This window comes from Terrapene carolina, unplaced genomic scaffold (assembly GCF_002925995.2).
Source record: "Terrapene carolina triunguis isolate 2854851 unplaced genomic scaffold, T_m_triunguis-2.0 Scaffold69, whole genome shotgun sequence".
Classification (NCBI taxonomy): Eukaryota; Metazoa; Chordata; order Testudines; family Emydidae; genus Terrapene; species Terrapene triunguis.
This window is the reverse complement of record NW_020664420.1, coordinates 62727198-62750062: the sequence shown is the minus strand read 5'-3', so window position 1 is coordinate 62750062 and position 22865 is coordinate 62727198. Positions and strand designations below refer to the sequence as shown.

The window sequence follows — 22865 nt, the reverse complement described above, 5'->3', positions numbered from 1 at the left end:
TTTTTTTTTTTTTTTTTTTTTTTTTTTTTTTTTTTTTTTTGGTAATTGCTAAGAATAAGGTCATTTGAAGCAGTAAAACTGCCTTACTGCTAATGTCAAAAAGCAGAAAAACATTTGAGTTTAATTAAACTCTGCTGCTTTGGCTTAATTTATGCTATTAATATTTTGATTAAGCTACATTTTTTGCTACATAGGAAGAAAACTAACAAATACCCATGTAATGAGAGGCAGCATAGTCTAGTGACTGAGATTAGGGGTTGAGAACCAGAAACTTGAGTTCTAATTCCAGCATTGTCACTGTAGCCTTGAGCAAATCACTTTAGCCATTTTGTCTCCATTTTCTCCATCTCTAAATGGGTATACTTTTCCTATACCCAGTGGTATTGTGGCAACCGTTCCGCATTTTGAAAATGTAAAGCATTTATATAAGTGCTAAGAATTAGAGCAATGAGTTTCTTCAACCTCTCTTTTCTTCCTCGGAGCCAAAAAATCTTATCGCGTTATAGGTGAAACCGCATTATATCGAACTTGCTTTGATCCGCCGGAGTGTGCAGGCCCCTCCGCATCCCCCCTGGGGCACTGCTTTACCGCGTTCAATCCGAATTCGTGTTCTATCGGGTCGCGTTATATCAGGGTAGAGGTATATATAAATGTGTGCGTCTCATTATGTAGTGCTTTTTTATATATCAGGTGGGCCAGATACTCAGCTAGTGTAAACTGGTGTGTAGCTCCACTGATGCTGGTAGAGTTACCTTGATTTACATCAGCTGAAGTTCTGGCTCAGTATATTCCTAAAGTGCCTTTGATCCTTAATGATCTCAGAGTGCTTCACAAGCCACGTATGCAGCATTGCCAACCCCAAACATTCAAAAATTATGAGTTCGGCACCAAAAATCAGGAGACTTTAATAAAAAAAAAAAAAAAAAAAAAAAACCCACCCTGGGGGTTTTTAGTTGACTTCTGGTTTTTGAGATTTTAGGGTACAATTTAGTTACATCTTCAGGCTTTTCTCCATAGCTGAGAGCTAAAACCTTACTTTATCTATTTGTGTCCAGCAGTTGTGGCTTCAAGTACAATATATCGAATATCGTGAGACTCACAATACAAATGAGAGTTGGCAATGCTGCACCAGCCCAATGAAAATGCAGCCTTCCTCTGGGTTGAGAGCACCAATGAGAATATGCTAGTATCAGGAGGGAAAATTTTGGCCAAGGACTGCAGGGCAGTCTCCTACTCTTCAGAAAATAAAAACGTTAGGGAATCTTTGTCACTGTCCAAAGCTGCAGCAAAAACCTTATTTAAAAAAAAAAAAAAAAAGTTTTCCACGAAAGACTACTACGTAGTTTAGTTTACTATCTAACTTCAGACAGATGAAGGGCTGAGTAGGCCATGCAGGAATTTGAATCCAGGAGTCTATTAAGTCTTCTAAATCTGAAGATTTAGACACTAATCCATCCCTCTGATTGAATCTGGTATTTCTGTGATTATTGGAACATAAGAATGGCCAAACTGGGTCAACGGCCCAACTAGTCCAGTGGTCTCCAACCTTTTTATGCCCAAGATAACTTTTTGAATTTAAAGGCAACCCAGGATTTACCCCACCCTGCTCACTCCATTTCCCCCCTTCGCCCTGTCGCTTGCTTTCCCCGACTCTCTCTCACTTTCACCGGGTTAGGGTAGGGGATTGAGGTTCGGGAGGGGATGCAGGTTATGGGCTGGGGCCGAGGGGTTTGCAGTGTGGGAGAGGGCTCTGGCTGAGCCTGGTGCAGGAGGGGGGTGAGGGATGCAAGCTCTGGTAGGGAGTTTGGGTGCAGGAGGGGGCTCCGGGCTGGAGCAGTGTGTTGGGTGCAGGTGAGGTACGAGGTGTTGGCTCTGGGAGGGGTGGCAGGACTGGGGCAGAGTGTTGGGGGGGCAAGAGGGGGTTTGGGGTGCTGGCTCCGGGAGGGGGCTCAGGGCTGGGGCATGGCTTCCTGCGCTGCCCCTCTCTGCAAGCACCACCCCCGCAACTCCCATTGGCCACAGCTCCCCATTTCTGGCCAATGGGAGCTGCGGGGGTGGTGCTTGCAGGCAGGAGCAGTACGCAGAGGGAGACCCCTACCCACGGGGCCATGCTGGTCACTTGCAGGAGTGGTGTGGGGCCAGGGCAGGCAGGGAGCAAGCCTTAGGAGCAGCTCTGCTGCACCACCGGAGATCGCGATGGACTGGGAGATCCTCTAGGATTAACCGGTTAGTGACCACTGAACTAGTCCAATATCCTATCTTCCGACAGTGGCTCATGCCAGATGCTTCAGAGGGAATGAACAGAACAATGCAATTTATCAAGTGATCCATCCCCTGTTGTCCCATCCCAGCTTATGTCAGTCAGAGGTTTAGGGACACCCAGAGCATGGGGTTACATCCCTGACCATCTTAAGTAATAGCCATTGATGGACCTATCCTCTGTGAATTTATCTAATTCCTTTTTGAACCCAGTTAGACTTTTGGCCTTCAACATCCCCTGGCAATGAGTTCCACAGGTTGACTGTGCGTTGTGTGAAGAAGTACTTCCTTATGTTGGTTTTAAACCTATTGCTTATTAATTTCCTAGGATGAAAGGGTAAATAGCACTTACTTTCTTCACACCATTCATGATTTTATAGACCTCTATCACATCCCCCCTCTTAGTAGCCCTCATTTCTAAGCTGAACAGTCCCACTCTTTTTAAGCTCTCATATGGAAGCAGTTACATAACCCTAAACATTTTTGTTGCTCTTTTCTGTGGTTTTTTGAATTTTAATGTATCTCTTTTTGAAATGGGGTGACCAGAACTGCATGCAGTTTCCAAGATGTGGGCATATTCTAGATTTATATAGTGGCATTATGATATTATCTGTCTTATTATCTACCCCTTTCCTAATGGTTCCTGACATTAAAATACACCTTTTGCAATTAAATATAAACTTTCTGGTCAAGAATGATTACACCAATTAAGGATAACCTCAAGGTATTACATTTTGTCATGGTTAATTAAGAAGGTGCAAATGCTTTGCCAAGAACTAGATCTGAAAACTTCATAGGCCAACTGCCCCTTCTAGCATGACTTACACTAAACTTTTTCATTTATATAAATATGTCCATACTTGACAAATAAAGGTAATTCTTCTGCTGAATCACAATAAATACAACTGTTAAATATGTTGATATTGGTGTCATTGTTATTGTCGTTCATTTTTTGTAGCCATAATATGGCACAAGCTGACGAGAAAACGTGTAACCTTTTACTTGTCTATATTTGTTAGTTTTCATTTGATTGCAAGGGGAAGAGAAGCGTTTTTTAATTATGGTTGCACAAATTAAGACTGATTCTTTGGGGGAGGGCGGCAGCAGGGGCACCAGAGCCCTCTCAAAAATGGGAGGGGGCCAGAGGCTCCTGTTCCACTTGGAGCCGTAGCCCGGCCATGATAAGAGCCGCGCAGGCAGCTGTGGGGAGCCGCAGCGGACACTTCACCTGCCCACGGTGTGGGAGACCCGAGCAATTCCTGGCCCATGTTCCAGGCCCCTTGTTCCGTTAAGTTAATGATAGCTTTAGCACTGAGATCAATGATACAGGACTGGCCCATTTTAGAATTTAAGGAACATACGTGGCGGAAATGAAGTTACTGAATATCTGACTATAAACACACACACTCTTTTGCTTGTGAATAAAATAAGCCTTTGCAGGCAGAGAGGAAGTGTGAAACATTGGGTTTCAGATGGTTAGCAAGTGGTTTCTCATGCAGTGTGTTTCTATTGGAAGGATGAAACACTTGATTTTTGGCCCCATAGCAAAATAACTGTTCTCACTGCATTCCTGACTCAACATACCTACCAACATCTTGAGGCAAAACAAATTACTTTTCATGTAAATAAACTGAATTGGGCCTTGCCAAGATAGGGATCTGCTCTGATTCTAGTGATCAGTGTAGACAAGTAACTGCTCTTTGCATTAATATAGCTTATGCTAGGGTTTCAAGGAAGGGTAGACTCCACCAGTGCAAGTGGTGTCTTTGCCTGCCAATGCTAAAGGTTGCACCAGGACAGCTAAGTCACTGGCTGGAGTTAAGGCAAATCACCATTCTAGACAAGGCCTTTGGCTGCTGATGGAGCAGGAGCCCACAGTTTAGTGGAAGGGAGAGGAGCTGCCATGTACACCTGCATTATTGGAACCCACAGCTGCACAGGGAGAGAAGCTGGAAGCCTCTGCACCATTGTCAAGCCTCCCAGTTAGTTAATATCTGCCTCTCCCAATACTTCCAACTCCTTTCTCCATGAATTAATATGCTGCTCCCCCCCACCTGGGGTGAGAGTAACTTAAAGGACTTACCGGTACGCCGGAGTCCTGAGCGGGGGCGTGGCCTCAACCGGAAGAGGCGGGGCCTTTCAATATTAAAAGGCCCTGGGGCTCCGGCTGTGGCTGGGAGCCCCAGGGCTTTTTAATCACCCCAGAGCTACCAGCTGCAGAGGCAGCTGGGAGCCCTGGGGCTCAGGGGTGAATTAAAGGGCCTGGGGCTCCGGCCGCCACAGAGCTCCGGGCCCTTTAAATCACCGCAGGAGCCCTGCCGCTGCTACCCCGGGGCGGCAGGGCTCGGGCTAGGGCTGGGGTAGCAGCGGCGTGGCTCAGGCAGTAATTTAAAGGGCCCGGGGCTCCGCCGCTGAGAGTGGATGGGTAGGAGTTGTGTGTGTGGTTTCAGAAGGGGTGGGGAAAGAATAGTCCTTCAGGTTTTTCTTTTTTTTAACAAAAAAGAAAGATCTGCAAAATTCATGTTTTCAAAACAAATATATCAGTAACTACAAACACACAATACTCTATTGAGTGTGGTGGAATGCAAGTTCATTATTGCATAAGGAGTCTGTACCACGTATTAAAGGGTCCCCACTAAATAGCAAACTTAAGTATGCAGGAGTCTATAGATGCTGGCTGTTTTCTATCCCTATGCCTTTTAAAGCCTTTCTATCTGTGGCTATGTCTACACTTAAACCACGGCAGCTATGCTGCTGTAGCACTTCAGTTTAGACACTACAGTGATAGGATGGGTTCTCCCATTGCTGTTAATCCACCTCCCCAAGAAGCTGTAGTTAGGTTGAAAGAAGAATTCTTCCATTAACCTAGCGCTGTCTACATTGGGGATTAAATTGGTTTAACTACTTTGTTCAGGGGTGTGGATTTTTCACACCACTGAGATGTAGCTGGGTCAACTTAACTTTTTAGTGTAGACCTGGCCTAAGATTGTGTATATTTGTATATTTTAACCAATATACTTTGTGGGGGAGGGTGTTTCTTCTCTTCCTGGTTGTAAAGATACTCAGTAAAATGTTTGTCACTTGAGAAGGAAAGTGGGAACAGATACAAACGCTTCCATTTCTCTCCCCTCCAAATTAAAGTATTATTCCAGGTTCTTCTTAGTTCTCATTAGTTAACTAATGGTGCTGCTAGGAAAGTGTTTACTTTACTTACTGGTGGAAAAGCCCGTGTTTGGCACCACTTGAAATGTGATCGCAATAGTGTCTGTATTCTTTTATTGACAGTTTTTTTTTCTGTGTGACTTCATTTTCCTTGCTCTTTATATATTGATATAAAATAGCTTTTGTTTTAAAACTGATAGTATATATACCACTTTATTGTGTTCTCTTCTGCACTAATTGGACTGGTGACGTAAAATACTGAAAACAAAAATCCCGTAGTATTCATCTTGGAAAAGAGCAATGGAGAAAGTGGTATATTCCCTAGTTGCTTAATTCTGCACATCTGTAATGCTTTATTTACATGAGTGATCTGGTGTGCACTGTAAATTCTAAGTTTTTTTTTCCCATTTCCCATGACACTTACAGTAACAGCTTTTGGCATCTCTCAATTGCTGGACTCCATCCTTTAACAATAAGCAAAAGAATTTAAAAGGGTATACAAATGCATAATACGCATAAAGGGAAGTGTGTATGGATTGCTAACCCTAATTAGAGTAATAATTAGTAGCATCACAGCTTCAGAAAGAACGTTTTAGTCTTTCCCTGCCAAATAGCTGAATCTTGTCAAAAGGAATCTGGTAATTTTAAATTTTTCTGGCTTAGTTAATTCACTTAAAATCGGAAGATGCTTACAGTAACTCTTCTTAATTAGCTGGTTGCAGAAAAGGTGAGCACTATTGGTTTAGAATTCTGTTTGACTAATTTCATGACACAGACAATCCAATAGAGCTGACTCTCTCAGGCTCAAAGAGAGAGTAGCTTCCTTTTGTAGCATTTCTTCTATTGGACGTTCATGGATTTTAAAATAAATGTAGCCGTGGGATGTTCACGATCCAATATGCTCGAAACTGCCTCTTGTATCAGAAAATGCTGTTGAGGAGGAACACGTTTCTGTAGGCACCATTGTCCCCTCTGATGTGCCATAATCACAGGAGTTTTAAAGTAAATCCCGTACAGTATACTATATAGATATGATATAAAACTTTTTTTGAACAGTTCAATCTCCAGACAATGATTTGCACTGTTATTTGATCACACATCAGTATTACAGATGCTTTTGGGTTGGGGTGGGACTGTGACCGGCAGCCAGTCCATTTTTTAGGTTTTAAATTAAAAATATAAAGCTATACCATGTGATTTTTAGGTATTTCCTTCTTTTTTCAATTCTAAGAACATTGTAGTTTAGTAGGTCTCAATGCTAGAGCTATCATAAATTACATGTTATCTGTTCTTTCCAGGGCTGGCTCCAGGCACCAGCACAGCAAGCAGGTGTTTGGGGCGGCCAACGGAAAGGGGCGGCAATTTGGCGGCGGGCCCCTCTCGGAGGGAAGGACCTGCCGCCGAATTGCCACCGAAGAATGAAGTGGCGGTGGTAGAGCTGCCGCCGATCGTGTCTGCTTTTTTTTTTTTTTTTTTTTGCCGCTTGGGGTGCAAAAACGCTGGAGCCGGCCCTGGTTCTTTCAGTATACAAATAACATTGCAACAAAGATGTCTTTGTAAAATAACCTACCTTTAAAATTTGCATACTAAAATTGCTCTAGTGCCAGTGTCTCACAGTCTGACTTCATCTGTAATTTACATTCCTGTCACTTGTTAAGGCAGATGGCATGCTGAATATTATATTTTTAGATTCATGATTTAAGATAAAAATGAAATGTTCTTGGGTCTTTTGTACAGTACATGATAAGGTCTCTCTCAAGTTAGTTGGAGACCACTGTCCTGTTGCAATGTGATATACTATTGCAGTATAAATACTGAAGTTCAGTAAAAATATGTTCAGAAATAAATATTGCAGAGAAAGTGGAGATTGTACTGAAACAACTTATTTCTATAAAAATAATCAAAGTACCCAAACTACTCTAGCTGCAATAAAGTTATTAGTTCTTGGTTCATCACTATTACAATCTGATTTTTCAGTGAATAGATTATGTGGGCATTAGCCACTTGTGAACATCTCATTTGTTCCATGTGCATTTTCATACTTGACATATTCATTCTTCAGTACACATCTTTCATATTAGTAGTATATTGTTTGGGTTGAATCTACAAAGCAAATCTAGACTCCCTTGCTTGTACTGCTGTTGATAACCAGATAAAAATTTCATTTCACTTGTTATGGATGCAAAACAAGTCTACGCTCACACAAACTGCACAGGAATATTAGCGTTAGCACATTATTTCCAAACTTCTGAAACTTCATCATCAATAATGCTCTATAGAGCCACGTTAACTAAAGTTTGGTTGTTTTTAAACAAACAGGAAAATCACACGTGCACATGACTGAAGGGCTAGAAATGTATTGAAGGTTCCATAAACAACTTAATTCTGATCCTCTGTCTCTGCCCAGGGGTTCACTGTAGGTCAGAACCACATTAAGGCAAATATATAAAAATTAATTGGGGGGTGAAAATTTTCACTTTTTCCAAACAAAGGACTTTTTTGACAAATTCATTCAGAAACTCTGAGGCAGCTCTAGTGTCCGTATAATACATATAAATATACTTTTTGGATGAAACCAGAAAGCAATGGTGTGGTTTTTGTTTGTTTTTTTTTGTTTTGTTTGGTTTTTTTTTAGTCCCTCCCCCTTTCAGGTAAAATGGAAAAACTGTTTTGACACTGGAGCTCAGCCTGAGTTCCAGTCTGTGGGGTTGTATGTGATAGATGATATTGTTCTGTAGATTTTGTTTCTAGTGTGTAAGCTTGCGGCCAATACTGGAAGTGTGGATGAAGCATCTTAGTTTGGTATGGTAGTTTGGTATAAGGGGGCTGTGGCTGGATAGGTAGAAGTATAAATAATACTCAGTTCCACTAGTGCTATTATATACTTGATCACCAACAATCAACTTGAAAGACTGTTTCTCCACCTTTCTTCATGTGTGAGAAGGGGGGTGGGGGGGAAGAGGTGCTGGGGAACTGTGACTGCGAGGGAGGGAGGGGAGGGGAGCAGAAGAGGAGGGGCCAGGGGCTAGCCTCCGCCCTGCTCACCGTGCTGCCAGGGAGTTGTGCTGGCTCCTCTGCAAGCCTGTCCTGACCTCGCTTCCTGGCAGGAGCTCGGGGGCCAGAGGGAAGGGTCCTGCGGGCTGGATGTGGCCCACGAGCCGTAGTTTGCCCCCCTCCGCTCTAATGGCAAAGCCTTCCCCATGTTTAATGCCAATAGGGACCTAAATTCCATGGCAAAGTTTTTGCATCGCCTTGGTGGTGCAGACTGGAAACTCTTCAATAGTTCCATTTACATTAAAAATGGACATTTGGGATTGTGGGCAAACACATTAGCTGGATATTTGCACTAAAGCGATCAGCTGTTAAATAGTTAACAATTTTGAGGCATGGTTCGGGGTCTCCAGACTCAGGAAGAAACCACTGCATTGGCTGAGACTCTGCTCACATTTCCAAGGCTCTCTTCACAAACAGGAAGACATCATTTTGTTTGTTGTTGTTGTTTAGATGAATTCTACAATTTCGCAGTAAGGGGCAGTTCCAGGGCATCATGGAATACATGGGGCTCTATTTGTGTTAGCCGGTATGAGCTGGGATAGAGAATCTGTGCCCTTTCTCTGTGAGCCAGTAGGGGCTAAGAGCTCTGTCGAAACAGCGGTGTGTGAGGAGGAAGTGCTCTAGTCTTTGGTAATTTGCTGTGGCCAGCTGAAGGAGCTGCAATTCACCTAATTAGCTCAGAGAGAGAGGGCTGCATCCGTGTGGGCCTTGGGGAAGAAAGGAGCACAGAAAGATCAAGGGATAGAAGAGAACAGAGGAGTGAAATCCAAGTAGTGAGGGAGACAGCACACACAAAAACAGGGAAGTGAATAATAGCTGACAGAGAAGGTGTTATATTTGGATTAGCTCTTCTCTATTTTGGCCCAATAGCAAGAGTTAAATAGAGGGGCTGCAGAGTGCCATTTAAAGTGGGGGAGGATACACAGAGGCGGGTGGAAGAACGAATCTGCCCCACAGGGTGGTGCGGTCAGGGGGCGGGGAGCAGGGGGAGTTCCGGGGGGGGGGGGAAGGGGGGGGGGGGGGGGGGGGGGGGGGCAGGGGGTCTGGGCCCTCCTGCGGGGGACAGGGGCAGAGCAAGCCAGGGCCCCCCTCCACCACCAGCGTGCTTGGCCCCTGTCCCCAGCAGCCAAGCCCAGACAGGGAGCGAACCCTGCCCGACTGCCAGGGAGAGCAGCCAAACAAGCAAGGGAAATGCACAAGGAAAGGACTGAGCCCCCCCTCCCCCGTTTCCCCCACCCCACAGGTAATGTGGGGCAGGGAGGGATGTATAGAGGCCAGGGGGGCGGTCAGGGGGTGGGGAGCAGAGGAGATTGGCTAGGGGCAGGGGACCTGGGGCTGGGGAGCAGGGGAGATTGGATAGAGGCAGGGGACCCGGGGGTGGTCGGGGCGGGGGACCCGGTGGGATTGGATAGGGGATGGGCGTCCTGGGGGGGGATGGTCAGGGGGCAGAGAGCAGAGGTGTTTGGATAGGATGTGGGAGTCCTTGGGGGCAGTCAGGGTTGGATGGAGGTGGAGGTTCCGGGGGGCTGGATAGGGGGCGGGAGCCAGGCCACACCTCGCTGTTTGGGGAGGCATAGCCTCTCCCAGCCTTCGCTACCTGGCCCTCCATACAATTTCTGTACCCAATGTGGCCCTAGGGCCAAAAAGTTTGCCCACTCCTGCATTAGACCATCAGTGCAGTTCTTTTCTCCCTCCTCTCCTGTCTGTCACTACACCACTGGCTGGGAGGGATTTTGGAGCAATCATAGTGCTGTGTTAGTAGGAGCAGCAGTGGAGTGGAAATGCAGTCCTTTACAGCACTCTTTGAAAAGCCTGTTCTTCCAGTTGCTGTGCCAGCAAAGTGGCTTGAGCACCACAGGTTAACTGTGCTGGATGGGTCATGGCAGGTTCAGTTAATATCCCACTGTGGGATCTCAGGAAAAGTTGAGGATGTTTACTCTGTCCAGATAACGAGTAAGTTAAATCAATACCTTTGTGCCATATTGTGCTTCAAGATAATTTTGTCAAACAGAGCTAAGTCAACTGGGGAGTGTTTTTTCCAGTGTTTATCTAAAACATAAAATCAATAGTGTGACAAGGTGGTTTTTTTTAAACCTGTAGAACCAGGATCTGAAGCACTATAAGGAGTCTAGCATTTCATAAAACAGAGGTGGTATTCACAGGCAGAACTGTCAGTAGCCATGAATCACAGGGCTCAATAAGCATTATTACAGACTTTCAAAAAATCTTGTGCGACTGATGGTCTCCCCCCAGACTTAACAAAAAACAATATTGAAGGAATAATATATACAAGAACATTACAAACCGAATTGGGTAAGTATACGCGCTTTATCCTATTACTATAGAATTACCCAAAAGAACATTCTTTCCAGTACTGCCACATTCACAAATAAATTGTACATTTGTTAACCCGGGTCATCTAATAACTACTCAATCCTTGGAATTTTCCTCAAACTTATCCAAAGTGGTAACATTTCACTGGAGTTCTTTAGGACTTATAGGATTCCTAGATCTCCACTTTTTATTCAGTAGCTCACTCTCTAATGTGAAGACACAAACTCCAGTTTACTCTGGTTCAGGTCAAACTCCATCCAGTCTCTCAAGCACTGTGTACTAGTTACTTGCCCCCACTCTAGAACTTCATTCCAAATATTACAGAAACTCTGGCAACTCTAGATTGCCCTCTCTAGAAAGCCCAACGGCTACAGATGCAATATTTATAACACTTAGGTACATGCTCAGATCCAATTTAAAATAAGGGCTACCACCTTTCTTCTGTCCCACAAAATAACAAGAATAAGTTTGTTCACTTTATATTCAGGCTCTGGTAAGACTTTCTTGAATCCACACTAGTTTTCTAATGAGAGCGTGTTTGTTTAAACTTTTTTATATTGCATTGCACAGGTAAATGGTGTTTTGCTATGACATGCAGGTTGACACAGGTCAGCCACATAGTTATGTTTTTGCCTCTACTTGTACGAAATTTGGGTTTTTGCTCATGCAGAATCATTGTGTATGAGAGTGCTAAAATAATCATTGCACTTTAAAAGCTGTTAGTCCAAAGTTCGGCTTTTGTCTAGGGAGCTATAGTACAGATGTGCATTTCAGATCTGCATTTCAGTTCTACTGTTTAGACTCTAATAGTATGCAGAAGCACTAGGTGCATTCCAATTGAGGGGGATGGTCTCTGTGCTATTTCTTATGGAACCTGTGAATAACTTACATTCTTGCTGGTCACTAAAGAAACAGCAAATGAACTCTTTCTTTGAGCCCTATCTTGTTGTCTCCAGTGAACTGGACCATTTTATTATCTTAGAATGTGGACAGAAAGACCATGTGGTTCAATAAGATGGAACACCTTCGGTTCAGTGGAGGACTCTCCACATTATTCCTGCTAACATTACCTAACCTTTTCTTAACTATCTACTGGAATGGAAGGCCACAAATAATTTGATATCTGTGTTTGATGTCTATGTATGTATGTTTTATCATCAAAAAGTCACAAGTCGGAGACCTAAAAATATATTTGAGTTTCTCGGCGCCTTTCGTATATAGAAAGGTTTTAGTGTTCAGAGATCTGGGGCAAGTCCTCTGTATGAAAGGAATGTTTCAGCCCATCCTCCCACGTACATATGCACAGGCAAATCAAAACGATCGGTCTCTCCACTATATCATAACAGATTTGGGACAAATCCATGTATTTTGTAAATGAGGTGGCATTACTGAACTGCTCACCTGTTATGCTTTCCTTTTCAGAATCAAGGCTATTGAAAGCCCCAACAAAGATGATGACACACAGTGGCTGACCTACTGGGTTGTGTATGGCATCTTCAGCATAGCAGAATTCTTCTCTGATATCTTTCTGTCCTGGTTCCCTTTCTACTACATGCTGAAGGTTTGTTGGTTCTCCCTTTTCCCCTTAAAATAAGAATCTCAACATATCTAATGTAGAATCTACTAAAGAAGTAGATGGCAATAAGATTCCCCAATACTGGGTGATAGTTAACTTTTAAACTGATTAGCATATAAATTGTCACTTTGGCACAATGAGAGTGAACTCTCGAGGTTAGGGGGAGAATGAAGAGAATGTCAAAAGTTGCAGGGAGGAGGAGCATAGCATGTACAGCATAGGGAAGTTGATTCCCTAGCCAAATTCTTTAGCTAGGCTGAGACAAGGTGACTGTGTGTGCCCATGCAGTGAAGAGACCCAAGGCATTTGCCCCACTTTATGGGATTAGCAGAAGTAACTCTGAAGACCGCAATAAAAAGTATAAATCCTGTGTATGGGGAGAGGGAAGCGTGTGACTCAGAGGGTGAAGATATAGATTTGGATCATATGGGCTTCAGATGTCCTTTAATGTGACCTTGTCTTTCTGAAAGAGCAGAGCTGGAGTTCCAGTACCTTGTCACTAAACTATGTTTGCAGCACCATGAACGCTTTCAGCAGGCTGTAAATAATCAGCTACACTTTAACTACAAACTACAACTTGCCTAACATGCTGCAGGCTGTCTTTGCCAACAAAGATGTGATATTACCAGACTTTCAAACATTACATTGTTTGTTCATTTCAATAGGCTATTTTTTAATACACTTCTGGGTGGAGGAAGATCCAGGTAACTAAGTAGCTTTTTAACTGAGTAATTAACTGTTATGTACTTTCTGGGTGGGCTGCTTTTCTCCCTCCCCCCATATCTCTGCGCTTAGCTATTTTTGTCACAACTGTTTGCAAAGAATGCTGAATTCTAAGTGTGTGTTTAGTCCATCAGGGTTCTTGCAATTCTGACTTGCTGTTAAAATTGTATGATTGTAATATGATACCAGGTTTGATGTTCTTTCCCAGGAAACACCTTATGTTAAAGCCAAGATTCTACTCAAAGCCCTTAACTGAACTGTTCAGTTGATCCTGGCTAAAGATTCAGAAGGAAACTATTGTCCCTCTCTTGAAAGGGCCATGCTTCTTTCTAGCAAGGGTCCAGTTCATTAATGCAATGTTAAGACTTTTTATTCATTGCAGAAAAGTTTTTTTTGTTTGTTTTTTTTTAAATCAAGTTAACTATCTTGATGTAAAATCCTAGTGGAAAATAAGACATGGTAGTTTTTACCTCTGTGTCTCTAGTTGAAATAAACCCCATGTGTGAGGTGTAGAGTGAATCTTGGGGTGTGGTGATGGTGGTGGTTGGATTTTTTTGCGCAGTCAACTCTCAGCCTAGGACTCAAAAAGATCAGCTTGCTCACTAGACTGGAATCTGGAGAGCTTTGAAACTCAGTACTATAATTTTTTTACCTGAACAAAAAGATGAAAAAAATATTAAATTTGCCTTCTAACTCCTTTGATACTTTCTTTTTATTTAATTGAATAGGAATATGCCACTGTGACAACTTGATTATGAAAACTACAACAGAAGATTTACTCCCTCAAAAGAATTGAAAATCAATTAAAACTTACTTGATTTCCTCTCCTTGTAATGATCAAACTGTCTTAGACACTATCATGCAGAGAGCCATGTAACTACCCAAATGATAATTAGATGTTTTTCCCCGAAGGCCATTTCTTCACCTACCTCAGTAAAGAATAGCTGTAACAACATGATCTAATGAATTTCCCAGTAGGAAATCTGAAGTATAGCAAAGAAAATGGAGAAGTGGCAAAAATCCTTTTCTGAAAGGACAACATGATTGCATAGTTAACTTTAAGCAATGCTTCAGCAATGCATTTGGATTTTGATATGGCTAGAGACTTCTTTAATGTTTTTAAATAAATAAATACTACTGAGGATTCTGTGATTATGGGAGACTTTAACTTCCCAGATCTAGATTGGAGGACAAGTGCTATAATAATAGTAGGGCCCAGGTTTTCCTGGCTGTGATAGCTGACATTTCTTCACCAAATAATTGCTGAACCAACAAGAGGAGATGCTGTTTTAGATTTGGTGTCGGTGAGTAGTGAGGATCTTGGAGAAGAACTGGCTGTAGAGGAAAACCTTGGTTAGAGTGATCATGAGCTAATTCAGTTTAAACTAAATGGAAGAATAAACAAAAATAGATCTGCAGTTAGGGTACTTGATTTCAAAAGAGCTAACTAACCAAAAAAAAAGGGGGGGGGGGAATTAGTTAGGGAAGTGGACTGGACTGAAGAATTCAATTATCTGAATGTGGAGGAGGCTTGGAATTATTTTAATTCAAAGTTACAGACACTATCTGAAGCCTGCATCCAAAGTAACGGGGAAAAATTCATAGGGAAGGGTTGCAAGGTGGATGAAGATGAGCAAGCATCTCAAACCAGGTGATTAAGAGAAAGCAGAACACCTACAAGGAATGGAAGATGGGCGGGATCAGCAAGGAAAGCTACCTCTTGGAGGTCAGAAAGTGTAGAGAGAAAGTGAGAACTGCCGAAAGCCAAGCAGAGTTAGACCTTGCAAAGGGAATTAAAATCAGTAGTAAAATTTGCAGGTTTAAACTAGTGTAGCTGGCAAATTCTGTGCAACTTTAAATCATGATTTGAGGACTTCAGTGACTCAGCCAGCGGCTGTGGGTCTATTACAGGAGCGGGTGGGTGAGGTTCTGTGGCCTGCAATGTGCAAGAGGTCATACTAGATGATCGTCATGGTCCCTTCTGACCTTAAAGTCTGAGTACACTGAAAATCTGTTCATGAATAGTTAAATAAGATGACCAATCCCTCTTCCTCAGGAGTTTTCTAAAGCTTACCAGCCTCCAGAGGTGCTGCTATAAAAAGATCTGTATTTACCCCAATTTCTGAATTCTAATCCCTTGATAGCACAGCTTCTATATTCTAGGCAGGGTTGTTCCAACCACCTATTATTAAGATTGCCTGACACTTCTCATTATAAGGCCCTGCTTTTAGTTGCTTATAACTTTGCCAAACTTCAACTGTTCAGGCTGAAATTTCCCAAGCTGTGTGTCTGCATCAGGCTGAAATAAATGTATTTGAATAAAAAAAAAAAACACAAAGTTTCAACCAAAACTATTCAGTCATTCTTGAGAATATGGTTAGGAAAAAGTGTCTTGCCCATGTAAATTCTTAATACAGTTTCTCCCAGAAGTTCTATTGCCTGCATGCTTTGGAGCAGTGACTTGAAATTTGGCAGTAAGGGTGACCTTTGTTATTACTGTGAAAACCTGCCCAAACTTGGCCAAGTTACAAGCCTGTGAAAAATTGCAGTTCGCATACATTCAGTAGATATGGAAAGTTTAGCCTTTTAAAATTTTCAAAAATTCTTTGTGCATTGAACATGTTCCATCCCCTACATGGGACCTCATTCAATATACGCCACTTCCCCACCCTGTGTGGCTGAGCATGCTCCAGCCAACAGCTGCAGGGGTGAAGCAGGACTTTCCCTGTGACAGCTGCTCTCAGCTAGAGAGAGGCCCTAGAACTGAGCTCTCAACGACCCCCTTCCTGCTGGTGCCCAGACAGCATGGAGAAGGAAGCTGCCTGACTCGAATGCATAGGGGACAAAAAGTCAGATGAGGGGAGGAAGTGGAATAGATTGGAACAAGGAGTTTGAGACTGGGACCAGTGGGGGAGGGAAGAGAGAGAAACTGGGAGTTCAGGGTGAAAGGGAGACTGGGACTGGCTGGGAAAGGAAATTGGGACTGAGAGTTCTAGGCAGGCAGTGATTGGACAGGGAGTCTGTGAAGGGAGTCTAGACAAGGGGTGCTGATTGAGCCAGTAGGATAGGACTGGGAGGAGAAGCTGGGGTGGCAAAGCAGAAGAGAACAGGGACAGTTGGAGGGTACCGGGTAAAAGGGGCCAAACTTTTGGGCAGGGAGAGGAAAAGGAATGGGCAAGAAGGATCTGATCACTCCCTTTCAGAACCTCGAATTGAATTCCTGAGTATCCTCATTCCTCTGCTGTGAGCATATCTGTGAAATCACTTGCAAAATATGTCTTGTCCACATAGAGGATGACAACCTAATATTGCTGTCAGTTACTCCATTACCTCACATGGCAGAAGCCTGTATTCTGAATCTAAAGGTTCCAATCCTGCCAATGACCGATATGGCTGTCAACATGATTATACATGATGGGATGTTTTTTCAGTTTGCTTTTTTAAAAAAACTTTGGAAATTGCACCAAAAATCTACACTAAAAGAACATTCAGGTTGCAAAATCAAGCACTTAAAAAATTAAGAAATACCAGGATTAAGGTGCAACCTTATTTCAGCCTATTTGTGTATGTGGGTTATCATACAGTCTTGAATTACTGTCTCCCCCCGCCCCCCACCCCTGCACCGTACCTCATTCAGTGTATAAGATGGATGGGGTTCACTTAAATGAGCACCTATTCAATATTTTGTTTTCTCCTTGTTCAGTATGTGGCTTAGGTCTGCCTTAGTGCTTCACCAATGTTCATTAATTATCTTCACAGCACCTCTGTGCGGTGAGTGGAGTGGTGGTTATCCCCATTTTACAGTTGGGGAACTGAGATGCAGATATTAAACTCAAAAGGATCTGCTATTTAGGGTGCCCAGTCTGAGACACGTAAAACTGGATTTTTCACAGTACTTAGCATTTTAAGCTCCTGAAGCACAGCTCCCATTGATTTCCATTGCAGCTGAGAGTGCTCAGCACTTCTGTAAATCAGACCCCAGGTCTCAAGTTGAGCACCCAGACAGTGAAGAGAGAACTTTGTGACTACACCTCTACCCCAATATAACGCGACCTGATATAACACTAATTCGGATACAAGGCGGTAAAGCAGCGCTCCAAGGGGGTGGGGCTGCACACTCTGGCGGATCAAAGCAAGTTCGATATAACGCGGTAAGATTTTTTTGGCTCCCGAGGACAGCGTTATATTGGGGTAGAGTTGTACATCTGAAACTTGGTTTCAGTGACTGGCCCAGCATCACATAGGAATTCTGTAGCAAAGACAGGTGTGGTATCAAATTCTCCAAGGCAGCATTCAACTGCTTAGCCATCAGATAGGGGACCACACGAAGAGAAAAGACTCTGCACCTGCCAACTCCTGCAACAAATGGGGTAGGTGTCCTTCAGAAAACAGCCTTCTTCACTACACAACCCTGATTCAACCTCAGAGCAGGTCCTCTTTCACACTATATATGTACAAAGAGTCTTACTTTAGGTTGCACAGGTGCTGACTTTGACTAATTCTGATGTTCACTTTGCATCCTAAATGTTCTTTTTGTGTGTCTGTACTGGGATGGTTGCCATAGAAATGTCTATAGTACCAATTCCAGTAGTACATAAGCCTCTCGTATGCTAAAAGATCTATCCTACAAACACTTTTGTGAGGTGATATCCTAATGTTACAGACTGGGAATTGAGGTACAGAGACTAATACTTGATTGAAACAACAAAACCATACCCCTGACCCAGTTGTACAGTACAACCCCCTACTATGGATGCAGTTTTACTGGTATAAACCAGCCTTAAACAGGTATAGCTTATTTCTCCCTTTCTCATATGAAAATAAGCAATACCAGTATAACTGAGCCCATGCTGGAGGGGGGTTTGTGCATGTCACTTTACTATATAGGTTAATTAAACTGGTACAACTTTTGTGTGTAGAAAAAGCAAAAGTGACCTTGGCAAGTCACTGTGTCTGTGGGAAGAGTTAGGGACAGAACCCAGATCTGAATCTCATCCTTCCTCTCTCAACGCCAATATTGATTTTGTTTTTTCTGTGCAGTGTGGCTTTCTCCTGTGGTGCATGGCTCCAAGCCCTTCCAATGGAGCAGAGCTTCTGTACCACCGAATTATCCGCCCTTTGTTCTTGAAGCACGAGGCTCAGTTGGACAGTGTTGTGAAGGATCTGAAAGACAAAGCTGCAGAGACTGCAGATGTCATTACTAAAGAAGGTGAGACCAAGAAAGTAAACTCCACTCAAGGAGTGGGAATTTACCTTTATGATTTCAGGGCTGATGCCTTTTAAATGATTATTTTTTTGGCCTTAAAAGATGCTGCTTTTGCAGATATCTGGTGGGGTGTGTGTTGCCTTTGGAGCAAAGTAAAGGAGAAGGAGGATTGTAGAGGGCATAGATGCAGCAAGTACCACTTCTTTAGTTAGTGTGTGTGTGTGTGTGTGTGTGTGTGTGTGTGTGTGTGTGTCTACGTTAAGCAACAAATCTCTTGAAGGACACTGCTTGCATGAAATGGTCCAGTTATTTTGCTTGTCTCTACAACAGCTTAGCATGTCCATAAAGTGGTGTTATTAGTGAGAGAATCTATTCAGCTCATCACACAAGGCAATCCATACAACTTTAGGTATTCACTGCATTTTGGGTCACCTGAAGTACTTAAAATTTGATGCTGGGGAATAACTGCCAAATGTTTTATATGGCAAGTTGTTAATATTACTTGGAATTCAACACAAGGTGAAACATTACTACCTATTAAGTGTCTGTATTTTTCCCCTCCCAGAAAGCAAAATGTCTCACTCCCACTTTTTCTGGGTTTTTTTAACAAACAAACAAACAGTGATTTAGGTCTCGGGAGAAAAGTGAAATCTCTATAGTGACTCCTAGATGTACAATTGCTGGAGCTCAAGCAGCATGCTGAAATGGTTCAGAGAGGCTCGCACGGAGGGAAGAAGGCTGGAGGTTTTTCAGCCCTTATTTAGCTCCCAAGGAAGCCAGGCAGGAAACTTGCACTGTAAATGCCTCATGTAAAATATGGATGAAGGAAGGAGATGTAGCTGAACTTTCTGGAGTGTTTGAATCTAAATCTGAAGGGAGAGAAGCTTTTGTAATTTTTTTAGGAGTTTTCTTTGATTTCCCCGTTATCTTCTCTTACCTCTATTTTCCTACCCGAATGTAAATGACTCATTCTTTCCTGTTTTTCCAACGCTTTTGATGCATGACCTTTACTGAGACAAACATCTGTTTTGTAGACCAGATTTAAAGCACAATAACTTCTTTCTTCACAACTATTCTTGTTCTCCTAGTTATTGCCTGTTCTCTACTCCTGTCTTTTTTGCGTTCCTCTTACTTGAGTCTTGCCCTCTTGTTCTCTTTTCCTTCTCTTCCCCCCTTAAACACCCTCAGACACTAAGGTTTGCATATACCTGCTAAATCAGTGTGTTATTACAGCCCACTCCATCTGACTGATGGGCTGCTTCATTCTCTGGACATGTTATAGTGAAACTTTCAAAATATACACAGACCTTCAGGTACTACAGCTAGACCTGGTATATCCCATATTAAATAGTGCTCTTTTCTTAAGTTGGTCTGTGATCTTCACTGTGGTGCTAGCAATCTATGGTTGGTTTGCTGCAATAAAGATTTTCACAGAATCTGTTTCTACAAAACTTCACAGCCTTGATCCACCCCATTGTCAATTTTATTTGCCTATTTTAAAATGCTGGTTTTCCCTCAGCATTTGGAGGTAAAATGTAGATTTTTATTTCACAACTGCAGTCAATAGTGATTATACAGGCCTCTTATTTGTAGCAGGATAGAAATTTAACACTTTGTTTTCTCCCCTCCTCCAGCCAAGAAAGCTACAGTGAACTTACTGGGTGATGAGAAGAAAGGCATTTAAACTGTTAGCAGGATGAAGAAAGTTTCCCCCCCCCCCCCCACCCCCTTTATACAGCTCAATGTTACTGGAGACTGTGGTATAATAATTTTAATAATGTTGCCTTGGAAACATTTTTGATATATTAAAGGAACATGTTGTAAGTTTGCTTACTTTTATGTTGTCTGTATAGAAAGTAAGCACTTCTGTTTAAATGCAGTGCAATAGGCAGCATCTAAAGCTTATTGAAAACTTATCTTATTCATCTCCATGCAGGGGAAAGACCTTTCGGTAGTGTCTCATCTTGCCGTGAACACAAACTTAAATAAAATTATATCTATATCCCACAGGCTCTGCACTTCACAGTTTGTTTCTTTGTGCATGCATTCTCTGTATTTACAGTTGTTAACATTTGACTGGTTCTTCCTGTAACGTATCATTTTTGTATGCAAAAGTAATGCGTTCTTCTTGGATTTTCATGCATATGTGTTTGCATATACAGGAAATAAATTATCAGAGGGAAGTGGCTTAATACATGTATTCCCCACCAGTGAAGCCAACCGCACTATGCACTTGGTCATGGAGATTCATGTTGTTGCATGTACCACTTGTAACCTGCAGTATTCAGTACAAAGTGTGTGTGTTCAATATTAAATGGGTAGTTCTTAAATGTAGAAAAGAGCACGTTAGTGCAAATGACCAGGGTTATACTGGTGTGAAGTTATTTGCCAGAAATGGATGCATTGAACTGCTGGTGCAAACTGACTAAAGCATAACCCCTGACTTGTTTGTTAAATGGAATTGGCATGTGAAACGGTTCAGGAATGGAGTGCCTTACAAATAAAATTACACTCAGAGAAGCAGAAAGCAACTGTAAAAAAAAATCAGATCTGCTGCAACGAGTTGTAGAAATATCTGCTGAAGTCAGTTACAATTTACACTGTAATCATGGGGCTTGCCTCTTACCTTGTTTGTTCCCATCAACCCCTTCCTCCCTTTACAAAAGGTGTTGTCTACTCTGGCTACATAAGGAGATGTGGGTCTTCCCCCTATTACCCACTAAATCAGAGCCTATGAAATGCATGGGCATCAAAAAACCTCTTACAGGGGAAGAAGTAAAACATCTAGGTTACTTAATTGGACAGGACCAGAGCAACACAAATGTGACCAAAGCCTTAAAAATAATTCCTACAAGTCAAAACACTCTGGCCCTTTACAATCTGTGCTTGCATTTACTGTTAGCATTACTATTTTATTTGAATTTTGAGATATATTCACACTGTACACAACTTTGTAGTTTTACATCATGTTCTCTTCCTTGGCATTATGCCCTGCGATGTTTCCTTAGAGCTTGCTGGCTTTGCATCATTTTTAAAATATAAATAGTTTTTCCATATTTATAATTGTGGCCCAGCCCATGTACCTTAAGGAAAATGCATTCCAATTAATGTAGAGAAGCAAACAACCTGTGAAGGTTTCTAGTTTCCCACAAAAACACACTGAATTCTCCAACTTGAGAATGAGACAGCCAGGGTTAATCCATCAGGGATCTCTCAATGCATGAAACAATACAAAAATGTAATATAGCAGCTTCAGGGTTATATCTGAAATAGGTTTTTAAATCAAAGCTAGACTAATGAAGAGGTATCACGTATGCCTTAGAGCATAATCTGTAATCAAGAGAGCAATTTAAATAAAATGGGAGGTAGTGAGAACTCATTGCTAGTAAGGAATGTGGGTGATTTAAGTATATTTTCCCCCCAAAAGGCCAGGTTTGCATGCTGAATGGAGAACTTGAAATAGCACAGCTTGCAGACAAGTATATATTTTGTATGTTTGGCTGGTAAAACTCCCCCTTGCTTTGTGACCACTTTTTGCTACAAGCTGGTCTAATGCATAGAACAACAGATAAAGGTAACTTTGAAACTGAGCAAGTGGAGCAGTGCCACAGGCAGATATCCTCATTAACTGTGACCTACCCTTAAATTACCTGTTGGTACGGTCGTGGCGTTCCCTGCCTCCTTAGTCCTCTAGAATTTTAATGGGAAGGGCTATTGGAACTTTCAGTTCAAATTGAGTTTCTTGCCCTACTTTTAGGAATGCCTCAGAGCAAAGGTTCTAGGTAGAAGAGCTCAAGGGGTGGGTGAAGGGTACTTAACTATTCAAAGTGCTGTGGTCTTTCCAACTCTTCCCATGCAAACAGGAAGTTTTCCCTTTGTCTCTAAAGGCCATTGCGGACAAAGGAGGGGTACAGCGTGACTGCAGGTCACTAAAGTTGGGAGGGTTGCCACTATTTCCAACAAACTATTTTAGATGATGAGGAAGGGGTCAAAACAGCCAATCCCTAGCATTAAGCATTGGATAGCTATGACACTGGCTAACTTACAGCACCCCTGCAGCTAACAAAAGTGTGAACAGCACAGTATAAACTTAGCTAGATCAGGAATGGAAGTGCAATAGTAACCTAAAAAACTAGTAATCGTCCTCTGGGTTTCACTTCTGCTAAGAATTGCAATGTAAAGGTAGTCTGAGGAAAAGCTTTAGTATCCTCCTCAGTGCTACATTTTAGTGGAAGTCCTATGAAAATGGAGATAGTGGAATTTTGGGGGGCCATAACCCATTTTAATTCGTTTTATGCACTTTAAATCAGCTCTGCACAAGCTGGTCAGCTTGTGCCACTAACATTATTGACAGTTTCTTTTTTAGAAGGATGTTAAAACACTTGAGAATTTTTAGGTTTAACAGCAGCAATACCCATGAAGTATGATACTCAGTAACTGAAAAGAACTAGTATCCGAGGGGTAGCCGTGTTAGTCTGAATCTGTAAAAAGCAACAGAGGGTCCTGTGGCACCTATAAGACTAACAGAAGTATTGGGAGCATAAGCTTTCG

At 42.4% G+C, this 22865-nt stretch overlaps 1 protein-coding gene across 2 annotated transcripts in view; it reads left to right on the top strand.

The window, feature by feature from the left end:
- The window catches only part of REEP5 (receptor accessory protein 5), a 27594-nt gene extending 7562 nt beyond the window's left edge, over positions 1–20032 (top strand). For both annotated transcript variants that reach the window (XM_024219752.3, XM_024219753.3), the window contains exons 3-5: positions 12232–12370; positions 18149–18317; positions 19949–20032. In XM_024219752.3, coding sequence (XP_024075520.1) covers positions 12232–12370; positions 18149–18317; positions 19949–19998 — 358 coding nt within the window. In that variant the 3' untranslated portion in view covers positions 19999–20032. The remainder of the gene's footprint in view (positions 1–12231; positions 12371–18148; positions 18318–19948) is intronic.
- Positions 20033–22865: the final 2833 nt, after the last annotated feature.